Here is a 16,743-nt window from a genome sequence, read left to right as displayed (position 1 = left end):
TAACCAGTTCCGTCAGCAACCAACACAGTTCTGTGGCAGGCCTTGGGTAATACTGGGCCAAGATAAATTAATCACAGTCTCCACTAATGGTCAAGTTCACATAAACCCTGGTTCAAAGCCAGGCTCTCCAGTCATTTGGATGAAGACTCCTGGCACCAGCTCTGTGTATCACGACACAGAGCTTTTGTTATAATAAATAATGTGAAAGCCAATAATACAGACAGGGCAGGTACATGCTCAATAAAATAAATGCTGTCCTTGTCAATGGTGATACGCAAATACTAACGATGTGAAATATATATATATATATATATATATATGTCATGGCCCGATCTTAAAGGTAAGATAGATCTGAAAAATTAGCAGACCAAAACCCATCCCTTTCATTCCTCTTCATGACACCTCGATCTCTTCTGCGACCCAGATTATAATCCACCTTCCTGTTCTTCAGAACACTAGCCCAAGTTAAAAGCATTGTCAATCACCAACAGGTTTCTGACCTCTGACCTGACTGAGAAATGTTCTCTTGTTAAGTATGTGACTTTTAAAAATATCTATTGAACTAAACAAATGGTTTGCCAACCCCTCCCTACCATCACATGTGATGTTCACATACAGAGAAGAGAACCTCGTGTGCTCTTGTTCTCCCAGAAAACACATTAGCATACACCACAGAAAATGATACTTAAAAGGCACCATAAACCCATTTTAATTAAAAAAAAAACAGTTCCCAAATGTATGGGAATAACGGAGCTTGCCATTGGTCATGTCACGTTAGGAAGCTGTACAAACAAGTGAACTAGATACCAAAGGGGAAAGCTGGCTTTTCTTGAGACCTGTCTAAACAAACTTCATATGACTTTTTCTGTGCATTTTGTGTATCTGAGAAGAAAAATAAAATCAAAAAACCTGATTTCAAAATAACAGGCTGATCTGGACGTTTTCGAATTGTGCTGATCAGTCATCTTTACAGAAAATGACAAATAGAAATCTCTTAATAAAGTCATTATATTGCCATAGATAAATACGATATGTATACAGGTACACCCCGCACTGCATTTCCTCATCCTCAAGTATCCTTATGACATGAGCGTTTTTCTTGTCTTTATTCAAAAATAAAGATTTAGAGTAGCGTTTCTCAAGCCACCAGGTTGCATGTCAGGTATCCTACAGATCAGACATTTACATTGATTCATGACAGTACCAAAAATGCAGTTATGAAATAGCAATAAAATAGTCTCATGGTTGGAAGGGTCACCACAACATGAGCTGTATGAAAGTGTAGCAGCTTTAGGAAGTTTGAGAACCACCTCTGATTTAGACGCTGACAGGGGTTTCTAAATTCAAATAGTGCTTGCCCCAAATGCTGCTTGCTTTTTACCATTTACCAAGAAAGTAGACATTATTAAATTTCGCCTTAAGATGTCATCTTCCCATCTAAATGTTATAACACAGATGTGTTTCTTAGGAGAAAAGAAAAAACACCAGAAGCCCCAAATGATTTTGAAAATATTACAGTCTAGATCAAATATGTTTACAGGCTTGTGAGCTCGTAAAAAGTAAATTCTATCTATCCAGGGAGGTAAATCGATAATCTCCATGGAGTCCCCTTCCAGTTAGAGCCAGCCTGGATCTGTCTGCTCCACTGTATAAAACATGGATCCCTAAAGCAACACCAGTCACTGTGAGAATTCTGACTGTATATCAGAGTGGGTGTCTATGTTTTCAAGATAATTCTGTTTTATTTGTTTTACATTGTGACTGCAGTGTCCCCTTCCTCCTCTCCTCCTGGATCCTCCCCCTACCTACTCCTCCTCTGCTTTTCATCAGAAAGGGGCAAGGCCTCCCATGGCTATCAACCAGCCATGACACATCAAGTTTCAGTAAGACTAGGTACCACCTCTCCTATTAAGACTAGATGAGGCAACCCGGAAGGGGAAAGGATCTTATAACTTTAGGTATCTTTGGCAAATACACAACTAAAAGAACTCATTCTTTCCCTCTGTCCCTCTCTCCCTTCCTCCCTCCCTGTCACCTTCTAATTAAATTGAAATGACTTAGATCCTCAGTCTAAAGGCGGAACGGTGAAATGATCCTACAAGATTGTCTATGTCTCTTCCAAGCTAGTTTGCCTAAGGATTTGTCAATTTTCGTTCGTTGTTTCGAAACAAACCCAGCATCTGGGTGGATCTTTGTGCTGTTCTTCTGAGCTCCTCCCATTTATTTCTGTTCTGCTCTTTATTATTTCTTTCTTTCTGGTATTTGGGCTTTTGACTTGTTCCTATTTCTTAAAGACATCGATACATCATTGAGTTATTTGAAGTCTCCCTGTTTGCTACAGGCAGTCACAGCTATAAATGTCTCGCTTAACATTGTTTGCATTGGACTCTGTAGGTCCTGATATGCCGCGTTCTGATTTTAATTCAATTCTAGGACTGTTTACTGCTCTGCTATTTCTTCAACCCTTCAGTTATTCAGGAATTTATTATTATCTGGTTTCCATGTTGTTTCTAGAATTGCTTTGGTTTTGCTAACTGTTGATTTCTAATTTTTTTCCATCATCATCTGAGTTCCAGAGAGAAAGGTATGGTGGCAAAGCCTGGGTTTGAGAGAAATGCACTCCAGCTAGCGTGGGAATTTGGAAGCATGGGGCTGGTGTGTTGGCAACCCCGCCATGGGAACTTAGCAGCCAGGTGGAGAGATTTCAGAGCCCTGAGTCAGAGAGCTTGTCAGGCTGAGAGCAGGCTAGGCTGGCTTGTCTGCCTTGCTGGTAGTAGTGTGGGGAATTTTTTAATATTTCATGCAACATCTAATAAGATTTGAGAATACTTCAATTTTGAGTGTGTCACTTTTTAAAAAAAGATTAAAATAACTTTAGATGTGCGAATTTTATTTTATTTTCTTTGTAAGGGTGTTTTGCCCACATACATGGATGTGCACCACATGAATGCCTGGTGTCTTGAGAAGTCAAGAAAAGACTTTTGGTACCCTAGAATTAGAGTTACAGGTAGTTGTTAGCCACCACATAGATGCTGGGAACAGAACCTGGACCCTCTACAAGAGGACCAAGTGCTCTTAACCAGCGATCCATCTCTCCAGTCCTTCATATGACCTAAATATGACATTCTGAGGACAATTCAATGTATTGATGGAAGAAAAGGTGTATATACATTGGTATTTACTGGGTCCATTTGATTCTTTGTATTTTGTTTTGATGCTCTCTCTACTGCTAAGAGTGGGATATTGAAGTCCCGCATTACTGCTGTGTTGGACCTATTGATCCCTTTATATTCCATAGTGTTTGTTTCATAAAAGTAAATTCTACAATATTCAGACCGTGTGTGTTTATGATTGTATATATATATAGGATTGTTATATTTTCTTGAGAAACTGTTCCCTTCAGCAATACATAAACTCGTATTTGTCTCATCTGATTAATTTTGACTTTAAAAGTCTGTTTTGTTGGATATAAATATAGCTACTCCTGTCTGCTTTCAGAATTAGCTTGCCTTTGAGCCCTTTCCCCTTCTGCGTGTGTATATTTTGCTGGAGAGATGAATTTCTTGCAAGCAGGAGTTTGTTGGATACCGATGTAATCCAGCCAGACTGAGCTGTTATTAGGAGAATCGGGACTATTTACAGCCAGGGTTGCTATCGTAAGTTATATACAGATGCCTATTATTTTGTGGTATTTTCTCCCCCTGTATACTTTTTAATGGTCTATGTTCATTGCTTTCTCCTTTATTTAACATAGAAACTTGATGGTCTTCTGAATCAATACTGTCTGGCTCTTTCCTACTTCCCCTTGGCCTATCTATCCTTATAAAGAGATTTGTTCATTTTTCCTTCTGGCTGTATTAAGGATTGAACCCATGGCTCCTGCAAGTGTGATTAGTACTCTACAAATGAGCTAAAGTCCCATCCCTTCTGCTGAGACTTGATTGTGCTCCCTACCATCCATGCTCCAAAGGTCGTGTTTTTCTTGCTTCCTCTTCCAGGTGTAAATTTTCTAAGGTGTCATCCAATATTCTGTCAGTGTATGCTTTTCTTGGCATGTCTTTGATTCTGAAGGATAACTTTGTGGACATTGGTGTAATCTGTAATCTAAGTTAACACTGTTCACACACTACTAACTACTGGCCTCTAGTGTTTCTGCTGAGAAGTCTGATGCTATTCTGACAGGTTTTATAAGTGAACGTATGCTGTTTATCCTCAATTTTTGGTATTTTTGTCTTAGTTTGGTTCTTTTGCCACTTTAATATTCTTTTCCATAGCATCCATCTGAGGCTCTAAGTAGCTTCCTATTCCAGATCATGATGTCTTCCCCAAGATCTAAGAAATTTCTGCTTTTTTATTGAATAGATTTTTTTATGCTTATAACCTGTAATGGGTTCCTCGTTTATTCCTAGTTTTATAGGTTGGATCTCTAGTAGCGTCACAGAAATTGGGTATATTCTGTTCATTCCTTATTTTTTCCCTCACTTTTTTCTATGTGATGAGTCAGCAACTTTGTCTTCGAGTTCAAATATTATTCTGTTTTTTTTCTAGTTTGCTGATGAGACTTTCAATTACTTTTGACTCAACTTCTCGCTTCCGGAATTGGTCCTTTTTGGTTTCAGTTGCTTGCATTCTCCTGCGGATTTGGAGCATGTGCTACTATTGTATTTTCATGGGTTTGGAAGAAGTCACAAGTTGAATGCAAGTGCTCCATTTCCCATCTTCAGTCTCAAGAGCAGATTTTTAATCCACATTTAACTCTCGGTAAAGATTCTATCATGAAACACAATTAGGAGTGACTATTTGAATTTTTTAAAGCCCTGCTATTCCAGTAGCTTACTTGCATTAATCCTTGAAAGAGGCTTGAAAATCTTTACCTGTCTGAACTTTGACTATTATATATTTGATATGATAATCCCCTCATTCTTTTTCTCTTAACGAGCACTCTTAAGATAAAAAAAAAAATAAATTTAGCTTTCCATTCCAGTTGCCTAAAGCCCAGAAAACTCTCAAAATAGGCCTTGTCACATAAAAAAATTAATTGCTTTCTTTGTTCCTAGTTAGCTTTTCATTAATTTGAGGGCACAATTTAAGTGACAGTTAACTATATCACCTTTGCTTCTCTTCGCTAAAATAGAAATCTCTATTTAAAAATCTAATTAAGGAAGTTTCTTGAAATATTTATTTTGAAGGGATTAACCTTTACTTCTTTGTATTCTGAAGTAATATAACTGTACCCATCAGAAAAGGCCCGTTGGTTAGCCATTGCTCTGAAAGAGCCTACTACACAACTCGCTGGCTTCAGACAGCTGTCACCCTATTTGCAGTTCCCTTGGACTCAACTGGGAGAGTCTTCTGCTGGATTCATGTGAAAGCAGCACACGGTGGTAACTCTTCGCTTGCTCTTCTGGCCTTTGGTGCCAACTGTTTCCTTTTCTCTTTTTGCCTCAAGTTCAGAGAGGCTAGTCTCGGCGTTTCCACCTCGTCAGACTTAGGGCAACAACCCAAGCTGCTAAGGATGTAAACGAAGGCCCATGTCTGAGATCACTTTTTCATAACTTCTTTGAAACAAGTCACATGTGCTGTTCCAATATACAAGGTGGAGGAAATAGATGTTGCCCATTGATGGGAAGAGCAAGAAATTCACATCTGAAAGTAGTATGGAGGACTTAGCAATAAGGGTTAATTCTGATCATTTTGGTCATTTTTATTACCTACCATAGTGTTCTCTAGTTATAATTTACTCTTACTTTCCACACGTGGGTGGTACATAGATGGATGAATAGATAGATAGATAGATAGATAGATAGATAGATAGATAGATAGATAGATAGACAGATAGATAGATAGACAGATAGACAGACAGATAGACGGACAGACAGACAGAGACAGATGAAAAATAGGTAGATAGGAAGTAGAATCCATTCTCATCCTAAGATTCCTATATCCCCCATCCAACACTGCATCAAGTTCAAAACATAGGGTATGCTATTCTGTCTCAGGTAAGATACAGATGGAAATCCAGCCCCATTGTGGCCAAAAATCTGTGAATGAAAAAGATAAGTAAATATTCTATCCCAGCATTTCCAATATGATGTCCCAAAGTGATGGGACAAGGGAAAAATAACTACAATAGAAGCTATTTTCAATATGGAGATCCATTAAAAAAAAAAAGGTCCCAGAGCAGTCACCTGTAGATTCATCCTGAAATCTAGCTGGCACATAGTCCAGGCTACTCCATTTCAGAAACAAGAGATTTGTTCTGAAATGCCATCTGGGTCTTTTTCCTACTTTGACATGTCTTCAATTTTTAAATATATAAAGGTCAATTATATAGCTATAATTATCAAATATTTGTAGAACAGCATTCCCATATATTTAAATACTTCCTGACAAAGTTACTACTTCTTGAAAAATTAAATCATGGATGTTTTCACACTGGTGAGAGCACTTGCTCTAATGACCTAAATAGAGCAGTTAAATAGAGGAGGAGAACTTGGTGGAGTGGGTGTTGTTGGACATGGGAGGGAGAGAGAGTGGGGGATACATTCAAGTTAGTGAATGATGAAATTAACTACATAAAGACACTACAGTGTCTTTCTCTTTTCAGGAAATGGAGGAAGAGACATTTTTCTTTCATTAAACTAAAGATCAAAAGTCCTGTTTTGGGTGATAGCTCACCCTTTCCTTGAGCATTAAAGCATTAAAACCCTCATTTTTCTAGCAAGCAATTATGTTCCCAAAAGACTCATAGGGTTTTATTGAAGACACAGATTTCATGGACCAATAAAACTTGGGCCCAAGTCTTCTGTCAGTCTACAAATGACCCTACAGTGCATTCCTCATCCCTCAATATTCCTGTGCTCCAGTTGATAAATGCAAAGGTAGCTTTGATATTCCCTCAGTGAGATAGGACTGGACTCTGCATAGTGTCCAAAGTATCAATCATGCCACAGCTAACTTGTCAATTTGGAGTCTACTAGCCTCAACTACAATTAATAAGATTAAATTAAAATTTACTTTCATAGGTGCACTACCCACAGCTCAGGTTTTCAGTAGGTATATTAAGTGGGAGGGTACCATATTGCATAGCAAAGATGGAGAGTGTTTTTATTATCACTGAAAATTCCATTCCAAAGTGTTGAACTCTAAATGTCTCTGATTAATTTAAAGTGCAATGAAGATGGGGTTTCTTCCTGACAAGCATGCTCTGAGAAGTTTAGAAAAAAAACTTTTCTGCTTCAAAGTTGACACGTTTCATAAGCTGACTCTAAACTAAGCATTTGTGAATACTTTTCCTCAGCTCATACCCTTGAATGCCTGCCTCTCTTCTATCTAATAAATGTAAAGTCAGGTCTGAGAGAGAAGCTGGGTTAGTTTTACCTTTGCATGTCCTGCACTAAAAATACATAGATATGTAATGCCTGGGTTACCCATGTTCCGCCTTTCCATGTACTATACACAGTCCCAGGGTACAGTGCTCTGCAATAAAAAACCATACTATTTACTTGCTAAACAACTCCACATATGGTAGTATTTTATTGTACCCCTGTGAATCCTTGCCCATTGCAAGAGCCAATCAGTAAAAAGCAAATATAACACTCAGATGTTTACAGTCAAAACCCAGGTCCATAACACAGACCTTCCCCATCCCTCTCCTCCTAGCAAAAAAAAAAAATGAGACACACTAATATTAAACAACAAGAATTAGGAGTTAAGACACTAGCAGGGAGTCTCAACTAGATCAGGCTTATATGTCCGTTACTTAGAAAATCAGTAAGTTCTACCCCCAGGGAAGACAATGACATCTAGAAAGGTTCCTTTCACATACACAGCACATGGCCAAATTGTGTTCCTGGAATGTCCTTTTACAAATAAACAAGACATGAAACAAGCAGATGGTTTCTTAAATTTTTATTTTTATTCTTTTATTTGTGTGTGTCTGTGTGTGTGTGTGTGTGTGTGTGTGTGTGTGTGTGTGTGTGTGTGTGTGTGTGTGTGTGTGTGTGTGTGTGTGTGTGTGTGTGTGTGTGTGTGTTTATATCATATACATCCTTCCATGGTCATTCTACACACGGATCAGCAAATGTTAATACATCTGTATACCCTTGTCCTCCCCTAACACAAACAGCTCTTTGCCACTTTAAACCTTATTTTCCTCTTACACTGTGCTGGTGCCACAGTGCCTGGCTTAGTTTGGATGTTTGTAATGTTTACTGTGAGTTCTGTTGGTCCTCCCAGTTGCAGAATCTCCACTGTCGATGTGTATTACTCTGTGTTCATCTATTCCCCACTTGATGAATTAGGTAGGCAATTTCTAGCCTTTGCTATTATAATTCATGCCATAGTGAACATTCTTGAACATCTGTTACTTTCATGTGGACAACCATATCAGTGGAATATACTGTCAAAAGAGTTTAGATTTGAAGAAATATGAAGATAATTGCATAATATTGACAAACCTGATCAAATGGCCCCCAAAGATTCTATATTTCTTTACTATCCTCCCAGGAATTTTAAGAGCAGATCTTAAAATTCCTAAGCTTGTAGGATTCCTCCTCAGTGACTTGTGGCTTTTAGAGATGTATTTGCTAGAATTGGTCTGGTCAGTGTCCATGTGTCCATGTGTGAATGTGTATGTGGGTGTGCACATGTGCATGTAATATTCTTGTACCTAAGAAAAACATGAAAATTACAGTATAGTAAACTATCATCGTCCCTTCTCCAATTCTTACTATTTAAGAAATAAAGCCCATAAAACAGAGTCCAATGCTTTCAAGATGTTCTTAAACATCAGGTGTTGAAGGAATGACTCAATGGGTATCTGGAAGAAACAGGATGCATAGAAAGATGTCCAAGAACTGGAGAAGAAACCAAGATGTAAGAAAATAAGGTAGCCAGGGATCTCCAGAAGGTCAGCTCCTTTAGTGCTGTGTTAGAGATTAGTGCGTGTGTTTTCCCTATGTTAGTGTGAAGATAGAGAAGTGCATGGGCAGTCCCTGCCACCAAGAAGCTCACATGGAGAACGAGGGATTCATGGAAGTCTTGCTGCAGGGTGGTAGAGCCAACAGCCGTGAAGACGGCTAACTCTGATTCCTTCCCAGACAGTCATTTATCATCTCACCCAATTCTTACAAAACCCTCTGTGACTAACAGCAGCAACCTTTTCATTTACCAGATGAGGAAACCTCAACTCTCAATTATAACCCCATACCACATTGTACATGGCAAAAGTTGGGAATAGGCTGGGGTCTATTTAAGTTCAGCATCTTTGGGGGAAAGCCAGAGACACTGAACACACCCAAGCCTCAACTCCTGTATCCCTCCTCATCCCATCTGTGGCTTCTTTTTTCTTCTTTCTCTTCATAATGCCATGCTACTGTTTATAGTAATGATGGAGAGGGGCATCAATCAGGAGTATTCAAGGGTGATAGGGCCTGAGCTTATTTACAAGGTGAATGGGAACAAGAACATTCCAGGTAGAGTTCCTGCTGGTCTGGCCTTAGAGAGTGCCAACTTTTAGGACTTAGGAAGTATCCAAAGTATAGAGAAGCAAACAAGTGGGACAGTGAGGAGGTCAGCCCCTATAGCCAGGAAGATCTGAGTTCTAATCCTGTCCCTGCATCTTATTAGCTAAATTCAGGGTACATGCCTTAACCTCTCTGATCCTTTCCATGTAAGATTGAGCAAGTAATTTCTTTACCTCATGGGTTGTTGAAAGGATTGAATGTTTGTGTACTTGGGTGCTTAGAATGCTCTCTGGCTGGTGTCCACTATGCTTGCTCTATGGACTGTCCAGACACTAGGTACCATCTAGATATAAAGAAGCAGGAAAACAAGATTGCAACTTATCGGTGAGGCTTATGATAGAGAACTACTGCATGTCCTCAGAAGATATAAAAAGGTGCCGTAAAAAGAGAAGGAAGCAGAAAACCATTTAATGGGGGAGACATGGGCTTTGGCTCTGAATTGTCCCATCAAGTGTGGTTGAGCTCATGGGCTATGTAATTTAATCTAAATGGGTTTTTTTATTTGTTGTCTAATTGTTTATGAGATTTTATTTGACATTAAAATGTAATGACCTGTCTCAAGTAAGGTGAACAAGCAGAGAAGGACAAATTTAAAAAGAAGTACATTTGGTGTTACTCTCAATTTGCTCCTTTTACTCTTCAGCCCCATAAAATATCTAAAAATCCCGAGTGGAAATCTGAGAGAAGCATTGCAGCTGCTTGAGCTGCTCGGGCTTCTCTCCTCTTCCACATCAAAGTGCCCTTAGAGCCACATCTGTGAGGGACCTCAAAGGAAGGAAAGTGGGAGGGATATTTCTCTAAGGAGTCAGCCAATGTGGTGTTCATATCCCCACATCCTCAGGTTTTCCTCTTCTTTTTGTGTCTTCCCAAACTCCCCTTCCTAACCTGAGCCTCAAATGAAGCCAAGTAAAACATCCTTCTTCTGGGCCAGATTTGTCTCTTCTCCTTTGGTCTTCTGTAAGAACTTGTGATGACAATTCTCACTAGTGCAAACCCCTATGCCATCCTGAACCTGCTGTCTAACCACCTGTGAGGTACTAGAGCCTCAGAGTTAGGGGTCAGCTGCCTCTCCCGAGTCAGCTCACATTCTTAAGCAAGAGAATGTTCATGCATAAGAAGGGGGAGTCTGCCCTCCCCTGACACGAGGAAGTTGACGTCATGCATGATCTGCCTTCCTTATCAGACTTAATCTCAAAGACAAAGATCTGTTTTCCTTATCAATCTATGATCAATGCCTTATAGATTATCCTCTGTAAACCTCTGATGAAAAATATATAAACAAATGATAATATTTGGTGGTCAAGAGTTGTGAGAGAAACAGTTCTGAGGCAGGAGGATTGTTTTTTGAAGGAGCTGGGGTTCAGTTAGGAACAATGGAAACTTGCTGGAACAAGTATATTCAAGCTCAGTTAGGAGGAAATAGCTACCAATACCTACACACCTTCACAGGGCATCCCACGTATAGGAGGAATCCACTATAATTTTTCTGGACTGATGTACCATATGCTTGGGGAAGTGATTCCATTGATGATAGTCTACCATTCATCGTGTTTACTTTTAGAAAGGGAAGACGTGGCTGATTCATGGTGAATGATATGCCTTAGATATCCTATCTGTTATCTGAAAACCGCATCCTTTGAGTGGCATGACTACTAGAAACACAAAGTGAACATTACTGTTGAGAGAGGAAGAGAGGAGAAAGGGAGAGAGGGGAAGAATGAGAGAGCTAGCTCACTGTAAACGTTGGAACTGGCAGGACAACTAAATGAGAGCAAAAAGCCTTAAGAGCATGCTTTGGAAAGTCTTCAGGAGGACAATCTATGGAAAGGAAGGCTGGGCTCAGAGCTGAGCTCCAGATATGGAGTTCTTACCTTAGTTCCGCTCCAAACTGGATCTTGTTCCCTAACATCCGTCTGCTTTACTCAAGCCAACTGTGAGTCTTAAACCCTGTGGGGCAGTGTGTGATTACAACATAGGAGAGAGAATGACCAAAGACACAAGAAGGTAAGAACAGAATTCATCTTTAGCTAGATTTATGTCATGGCCATAATAGGAAGAAGAAGGAAAATAAAAAACAAAACAACACAACAACAACAACCAAAAAAAAAAATAAAACATAAGACACATGACCTTGCTGTTAGTCTAAGGTTTCTTAATTCCACGTAGCCCCAACTCCTTCCCACTGTAATGCTATCAGAACCCAGGATGCCAAGAACAAAAACAACTCCAAATTGTGAGCTCTCTGGTTTATTCTGTGGGTTCTTTCATGCTGTTGCTGCCATACCCTCTGGGACTGTCTGAAGATCCCTCCATGTGAGCGGCATCAAATTAGAACAAGCAAACTCCCTTAACGCCTACTAATCTTAACTTGTACTTTCAATGTGTGTGTGTACGTGTGCAGCTTCATCATACACAACAAAGACACTTTCTTCAACAACGCCACCAGAAGCAGAATCGTGCATCATATTTTACAAAGAATAAAGTACGAGGAAGGAAAAAACAAAATCGGTGAGTAATTGTGTACCGTTGCAAATGTCAGGTGTTTGGGGATCCCAGAGACCTTTTCCCTGAGCCTCCTTATACCCTCTACCTACCTCCTCGATGGAGAAGTCATACGTGCACTCAGCACTCTTAATTACCTTCTTCGAACAGCATTTTAGCTCCTGTATTTATGATCACCGAGACGTTCAATCCAGCAACTATTTGTGGAGCACCCACAAGCAAGGGATTAAAAGGATAAGTTTAAGTCTTTCTTAGAGCTCATATATAAAGAGCTGAAAGAATAATTAACATGAGAAGTGATAAACGGTGTCATTTCAAAGGGAGACTGCAGAAGTAACCAAGACTAAGTGGTCAGAGAAAGCTTCTCTGAGAAAATGAAATCTGAACGCAGCCAAGAATGGCAGGAGACAGTGTGGAATGATGGAAGGGTGGAAAAGTAGGGTGTCACCTGCAGGGGGAGACAGAAGTTCAGAGATGGCTTTGGGTCACATGAGCCACATTCTCTCCTATTAAACAGCCTCCAAACTTTGAAATTTTAGGGTTTTTGTGAGAATATATCTGTGTTTTATTATCACGCTTTATTAAATAGGTTATTATAATATCAGGAAGGTTCAGATGGCTTTGTCCTTATATTTGTCCCAGTCAAAACGTGACTTGAATGATGATCTATATCAGTCATGGTGCAATGAGAAGGCAAAAGCATCCGTCATGGGAATGAGCAGATCTTAAGATTAATAGCTAACTATGGCAAGGTTGGAGCTGTGGGGGACTGGCCAGTCAGGGATAGGAACTCAGAAGAGAGGATAGCAAGTCCTTCATGATTCTAATCCTCCATCTTACCAGGCTGAGGTCTGGGACTGGAGTAAGAACTACAATCGAAGCAAAGGTGTTTGCTGGAGACTTGTAGGAGATCTGCTTTCTGGAATCTTCAGGGCAACTGTCTAGATGGTTCCAGGGAAGTTGGTCACAGGGGGAGGTTTCCCCAGTAGCATTATCCTATGGAGTCATGTATAAAGACACCAAGAAACATGCCCTCTGCCACTACACACTGCAGGTGCTGGTACTACAGAAGTGAATGCCTAAGAAATTTGCTAAGGGGAGTGCTGGCTCTAGGAAGCTAAACCCCCTTTCTCCATCGTTGGCCATCCAGTGCCTTCGGCTGGCAACGCTTACTACTGTGTTATCCAACATCCAGAAATACCTCTAAGGCCCAGTTCTACTGCTGAGAAGCAGAAGCTAAAGATATATCTGGAGCCGATGGGCAAGGCATTCATTTCTGACTTGAAACAAAAAGCAATCTTCTCATCGTACATCCTGTGGGTAAGGCTGGATGGCTGTATAAATCATTTTAGCCATTGGATCCGCAACCTCAGACATCTCAGTGGCTCTGCCAAATCCAGAGAGACAACATTTAACAATTTGTAAATGTAATGGCCTACACACAGATTCAGCAAAACAACTACCCCATGCCATGTGGGAGAAATGTTGTCCAACAACACCATGAGAGGAACAGATTTGAGAGTTTCATGGACTGGAGCTCAGTGTGAGTCACTAGTGTAGTGAAAAAAAGGGGAAAAAATGCTAACCTACTTTGATGCTAATCTGCAAAGGTAAAATGTAATGGAGAGAAATGGTTAAGTATTTGGTCCATGTGTGGACATACATGGAGTGGAATATCCACAGAGCATCACTGCGGTTAGACCCAAGGAGATCTAACTTTGTGTAGATCATTCTTAACTCGGGCGGGATTATAACTGAACGTAGCCACAGTCATCCTCACTGGAGACGTGTCCTCTTCTCTGTCTTTGGTGATATTCTGGCTGGAAGGAATTACCCCCTCCTCTTAATTCCTGTGGCTATTTTTGTTAGTATTTACCATTTGTCATCCCACTTCATTATACTGTCTTGAGATAATGTCACAGTCATTGTGCAAATCTGCCACCTGCAGAGAGCCACTGTTGACACCGATCTCCTGAATAATTTATGTATTGACTAAATTACTTTTATCGCATTAATTCCTCAAAAATGATTTGTTAAAACAAACTTCAGTTGTGCTTTCTATCAATCATATTCTTCCGGTTTCACAGCAAGTGAGTCAATGTGAAACTGGGGAAAGACTATTTCAAAGCCTACAAATAGCTCAAAAAGTAGTGCCTCTAGTAATATTCATCATCATCATCACCATCATCACCACCATCATCATCACCACCATCATCATCACCATCATCACCATCATCATCACCATCATCATCACCATCACCACCACCATCATCATCATCACCACCATCATCACCACCACTACCATCATCATCATCACCATCATCACCAGCAGCAGCAGCAGCAGCATACCCCACATCTCATAACACACAGGTGTGTTGAATGTCTACTGCTGAAGATCAATAGTTCAGATGACAATGTGTTATCAAGTGACCTTACTCATCTTTGTATCATCATCTTCTACCCCAGTGTCTATTGTCTAGAAGGACAAATCGATAAATGTTTGCTGAACCTAACTGAAGCTCTGTTAAACATAATGGATGTCTCTCTTTCGCCATTCTTGCATAATCGAAACCTTCACAGAAGGAACACGGGACAGCCATGATGCCAAAGGTTTTCATCTCACATTTTAAGCTGTTTTACAACTAACCCAGATGAAATACAAGAGAGCAGAGACTGGCTTTCAGTATTCCCGAGGGGCACTTAAGGCAGTATTGTTACTTGTCAGAGTCTAGGTAGACAACTCTCTCAGCTGATGATGAAGAAGGAGGATTCTATCCAAGGACTCTAGCTTTGAAAACCGATAAGGAGCCAATGATGTTGTACGGTGGTAGGGTACAGGCCTTAGGTTTAATTTTTATCAGTACAATAGTAATTGAATAAACAAATTTTTGGAAAAGCAGTAAAGAAAAAATGGAAGCATGTTGAGTTAAAAATATAAATCAAAGAATAAATTTTTAACTAGTAAATTTTGAGCCCGTATAATTTGCCGAAGAATGTTAAGTAAAGCTACAAATGGTCCATTTATCTAATATCTCATTATCATCTCTGGTTTCATAAATGAAAGAAAACTGAACCTCTTCATAGGATTAATGTTCAGCCCATGTTTTCTACCGAAAACTCTTTCTGAAAATGTCACCTTGCATGAGCCAACATTGATCAGAAATAACACAAGAATATTGATTTCTAGACATGATTCATAAAGGTATTTTAGTGCAGTATAAACTGTCACTGTGTATGGTTTTCAGCCTCTCTTTGAATGTGTGCTGACTGTGAAAATCAAACCTAGTAAAACCCACTTTCAAAACAGAGCAATTAATAACTCAACAGAGGATTTATTTATATACATGTACATACGCAATTACTCTTGAAATTGATTTATATTCTCAAGTTTTGTGTTTAGAAGCAGAGTTAAGGTGACAGACTATAAATACTAGTGGGATTTAGTCGAAGCTATCTTCAACATTTAATGGGTCCTTGAGAGTCCTGATGTTTTCTAATTCTCAACAGAGATTCCAGGAAACCCAAGCTTACTGCATATTCAATAATTTACTCATTCACTGAAAATATCTTTGTTGAAGGATTGATGTGTGTTACATAAATGCAAATTTCTGCTAATATTTGCATTTCAAGTGTGTTCCTTAGACATTAAGATGCCAAGCATCTTAAACCATTGGCATGTTACTATGATTAAAAGTATCAAACAATGGAGGGAAAATGTGATTGATTACACATGCAGTTTCCTATTAGACTAGGCCCCTGGATTTTGTCTCGATCTAGTGCATAGAAAGCATTCTTCAAAGGAGAAATAAAAGCCTGTTGAGAGATATAAAACCTCTTCGTCCTTTTACAGGTCTTTAAAGATTATTTGATTCATTCTTTGAGAGTTTCATACAAATTTGGATGATATTTACCACCACCCCCTAGCTCATCCCCTCAGCTCCTCCCAGACCCATTTCTACCTCCCTTATAAAGTGAATAGAACAGCAGGAATAAAGTGAATCCATGTACATAGGCAAGACTTTATCTGTAAATGCCAATAGGATCTTTGTTTATAACAAACCTAAACTAAAAACAACCAACGTGTCCATCAAGAGATTACATAAATTATTATACATTCCTGTGATGAACTCAGCAATAGAAAGAAATGAATTACTGGATTCATTCATAAGAGCATTTGCTGCTCTTACAGAGGACCAGAGTTCTCTTCTCAGCACCTTGTTGGATGGAACCCAACCATCTAATTCTACCTGCAGGAGATCTAGTCTACTTGAGCACCTGAACTTATGTGCACATACACTACACAGACACACAGACACACAGACACACACACACACACACACACACACACACACTACACACACACACAAATAAATGATGAGATAATCTTAAGAAACAGAGAGGGAGAGGAAGGAGTTAGGGATGCTCATAGTATGGGAAAGTCTCATTCCAAATAAAAGAAATCAGAAGAAATAGGTTAATATTGAATGTCCACATTGGGGTGAGACTCTAGAAAATAAATAAAAATTGAGAGTGACAGAAAGCAGGTCAGTATTTGTCTTGGTGATAGCACAGGAAAAAAGCAGATGACGAAGTGGCATAGGAAAGGTTTTGAAGAGATGGGTGTGTTTAATGTCTTTGTCATGTTGATGACTCCCTGATGACACAGATATATCAGAACTTAATAACTGTGCATCTTAAGTATGTGTTCATTATT

The 16,743-nt window shown here is 39.4% G+C and overlaps 1 protein-coding gene across 4 annotated transcripts in view; it reads left to right on the top strand.

The window, feature by feature from the left end:
- The window catches only part of Ano4 (anoctamin 4), a 398,260-nt gene that overhangs the window by 308,407 nt on the left and 73,110 nt on the right, over positions 1–16,743 (top strand). For all 4 annotated transcript variants that reach the window (XM_032911022.1, XM_032911030.1, XM_032911017.1 and 1 more), the window contains one exon: positions 11,929–12,035. In XM_032911022.1, coding sequence (XP_032766913.1) covers positions 11,929–12,035 — 107 coding nt within the window. The remainder of the gene's footprint in view (positions 1–11,928; positions 12,036–16,743) is intronic.

The sequence above is a fragment of the Rattus rattus genome, chromosome 1 (assembly GCF_011064425.1).
Source record: "Rattus rattus isolate New Zealand chromosome 1, Rrattus_CSIRO_v1, whole genome shotgun sequence".
Lineage (NCBI taxonomy): Eukaryota > Metazoa > Chordata > Mammalia > Rodentia > Muridae > Rattus > Rattus rattus.
Note: the sequence above shows the minus strand (reverse complement) of the source record. Positions and strands in the feature narration are given on the sequence as shown.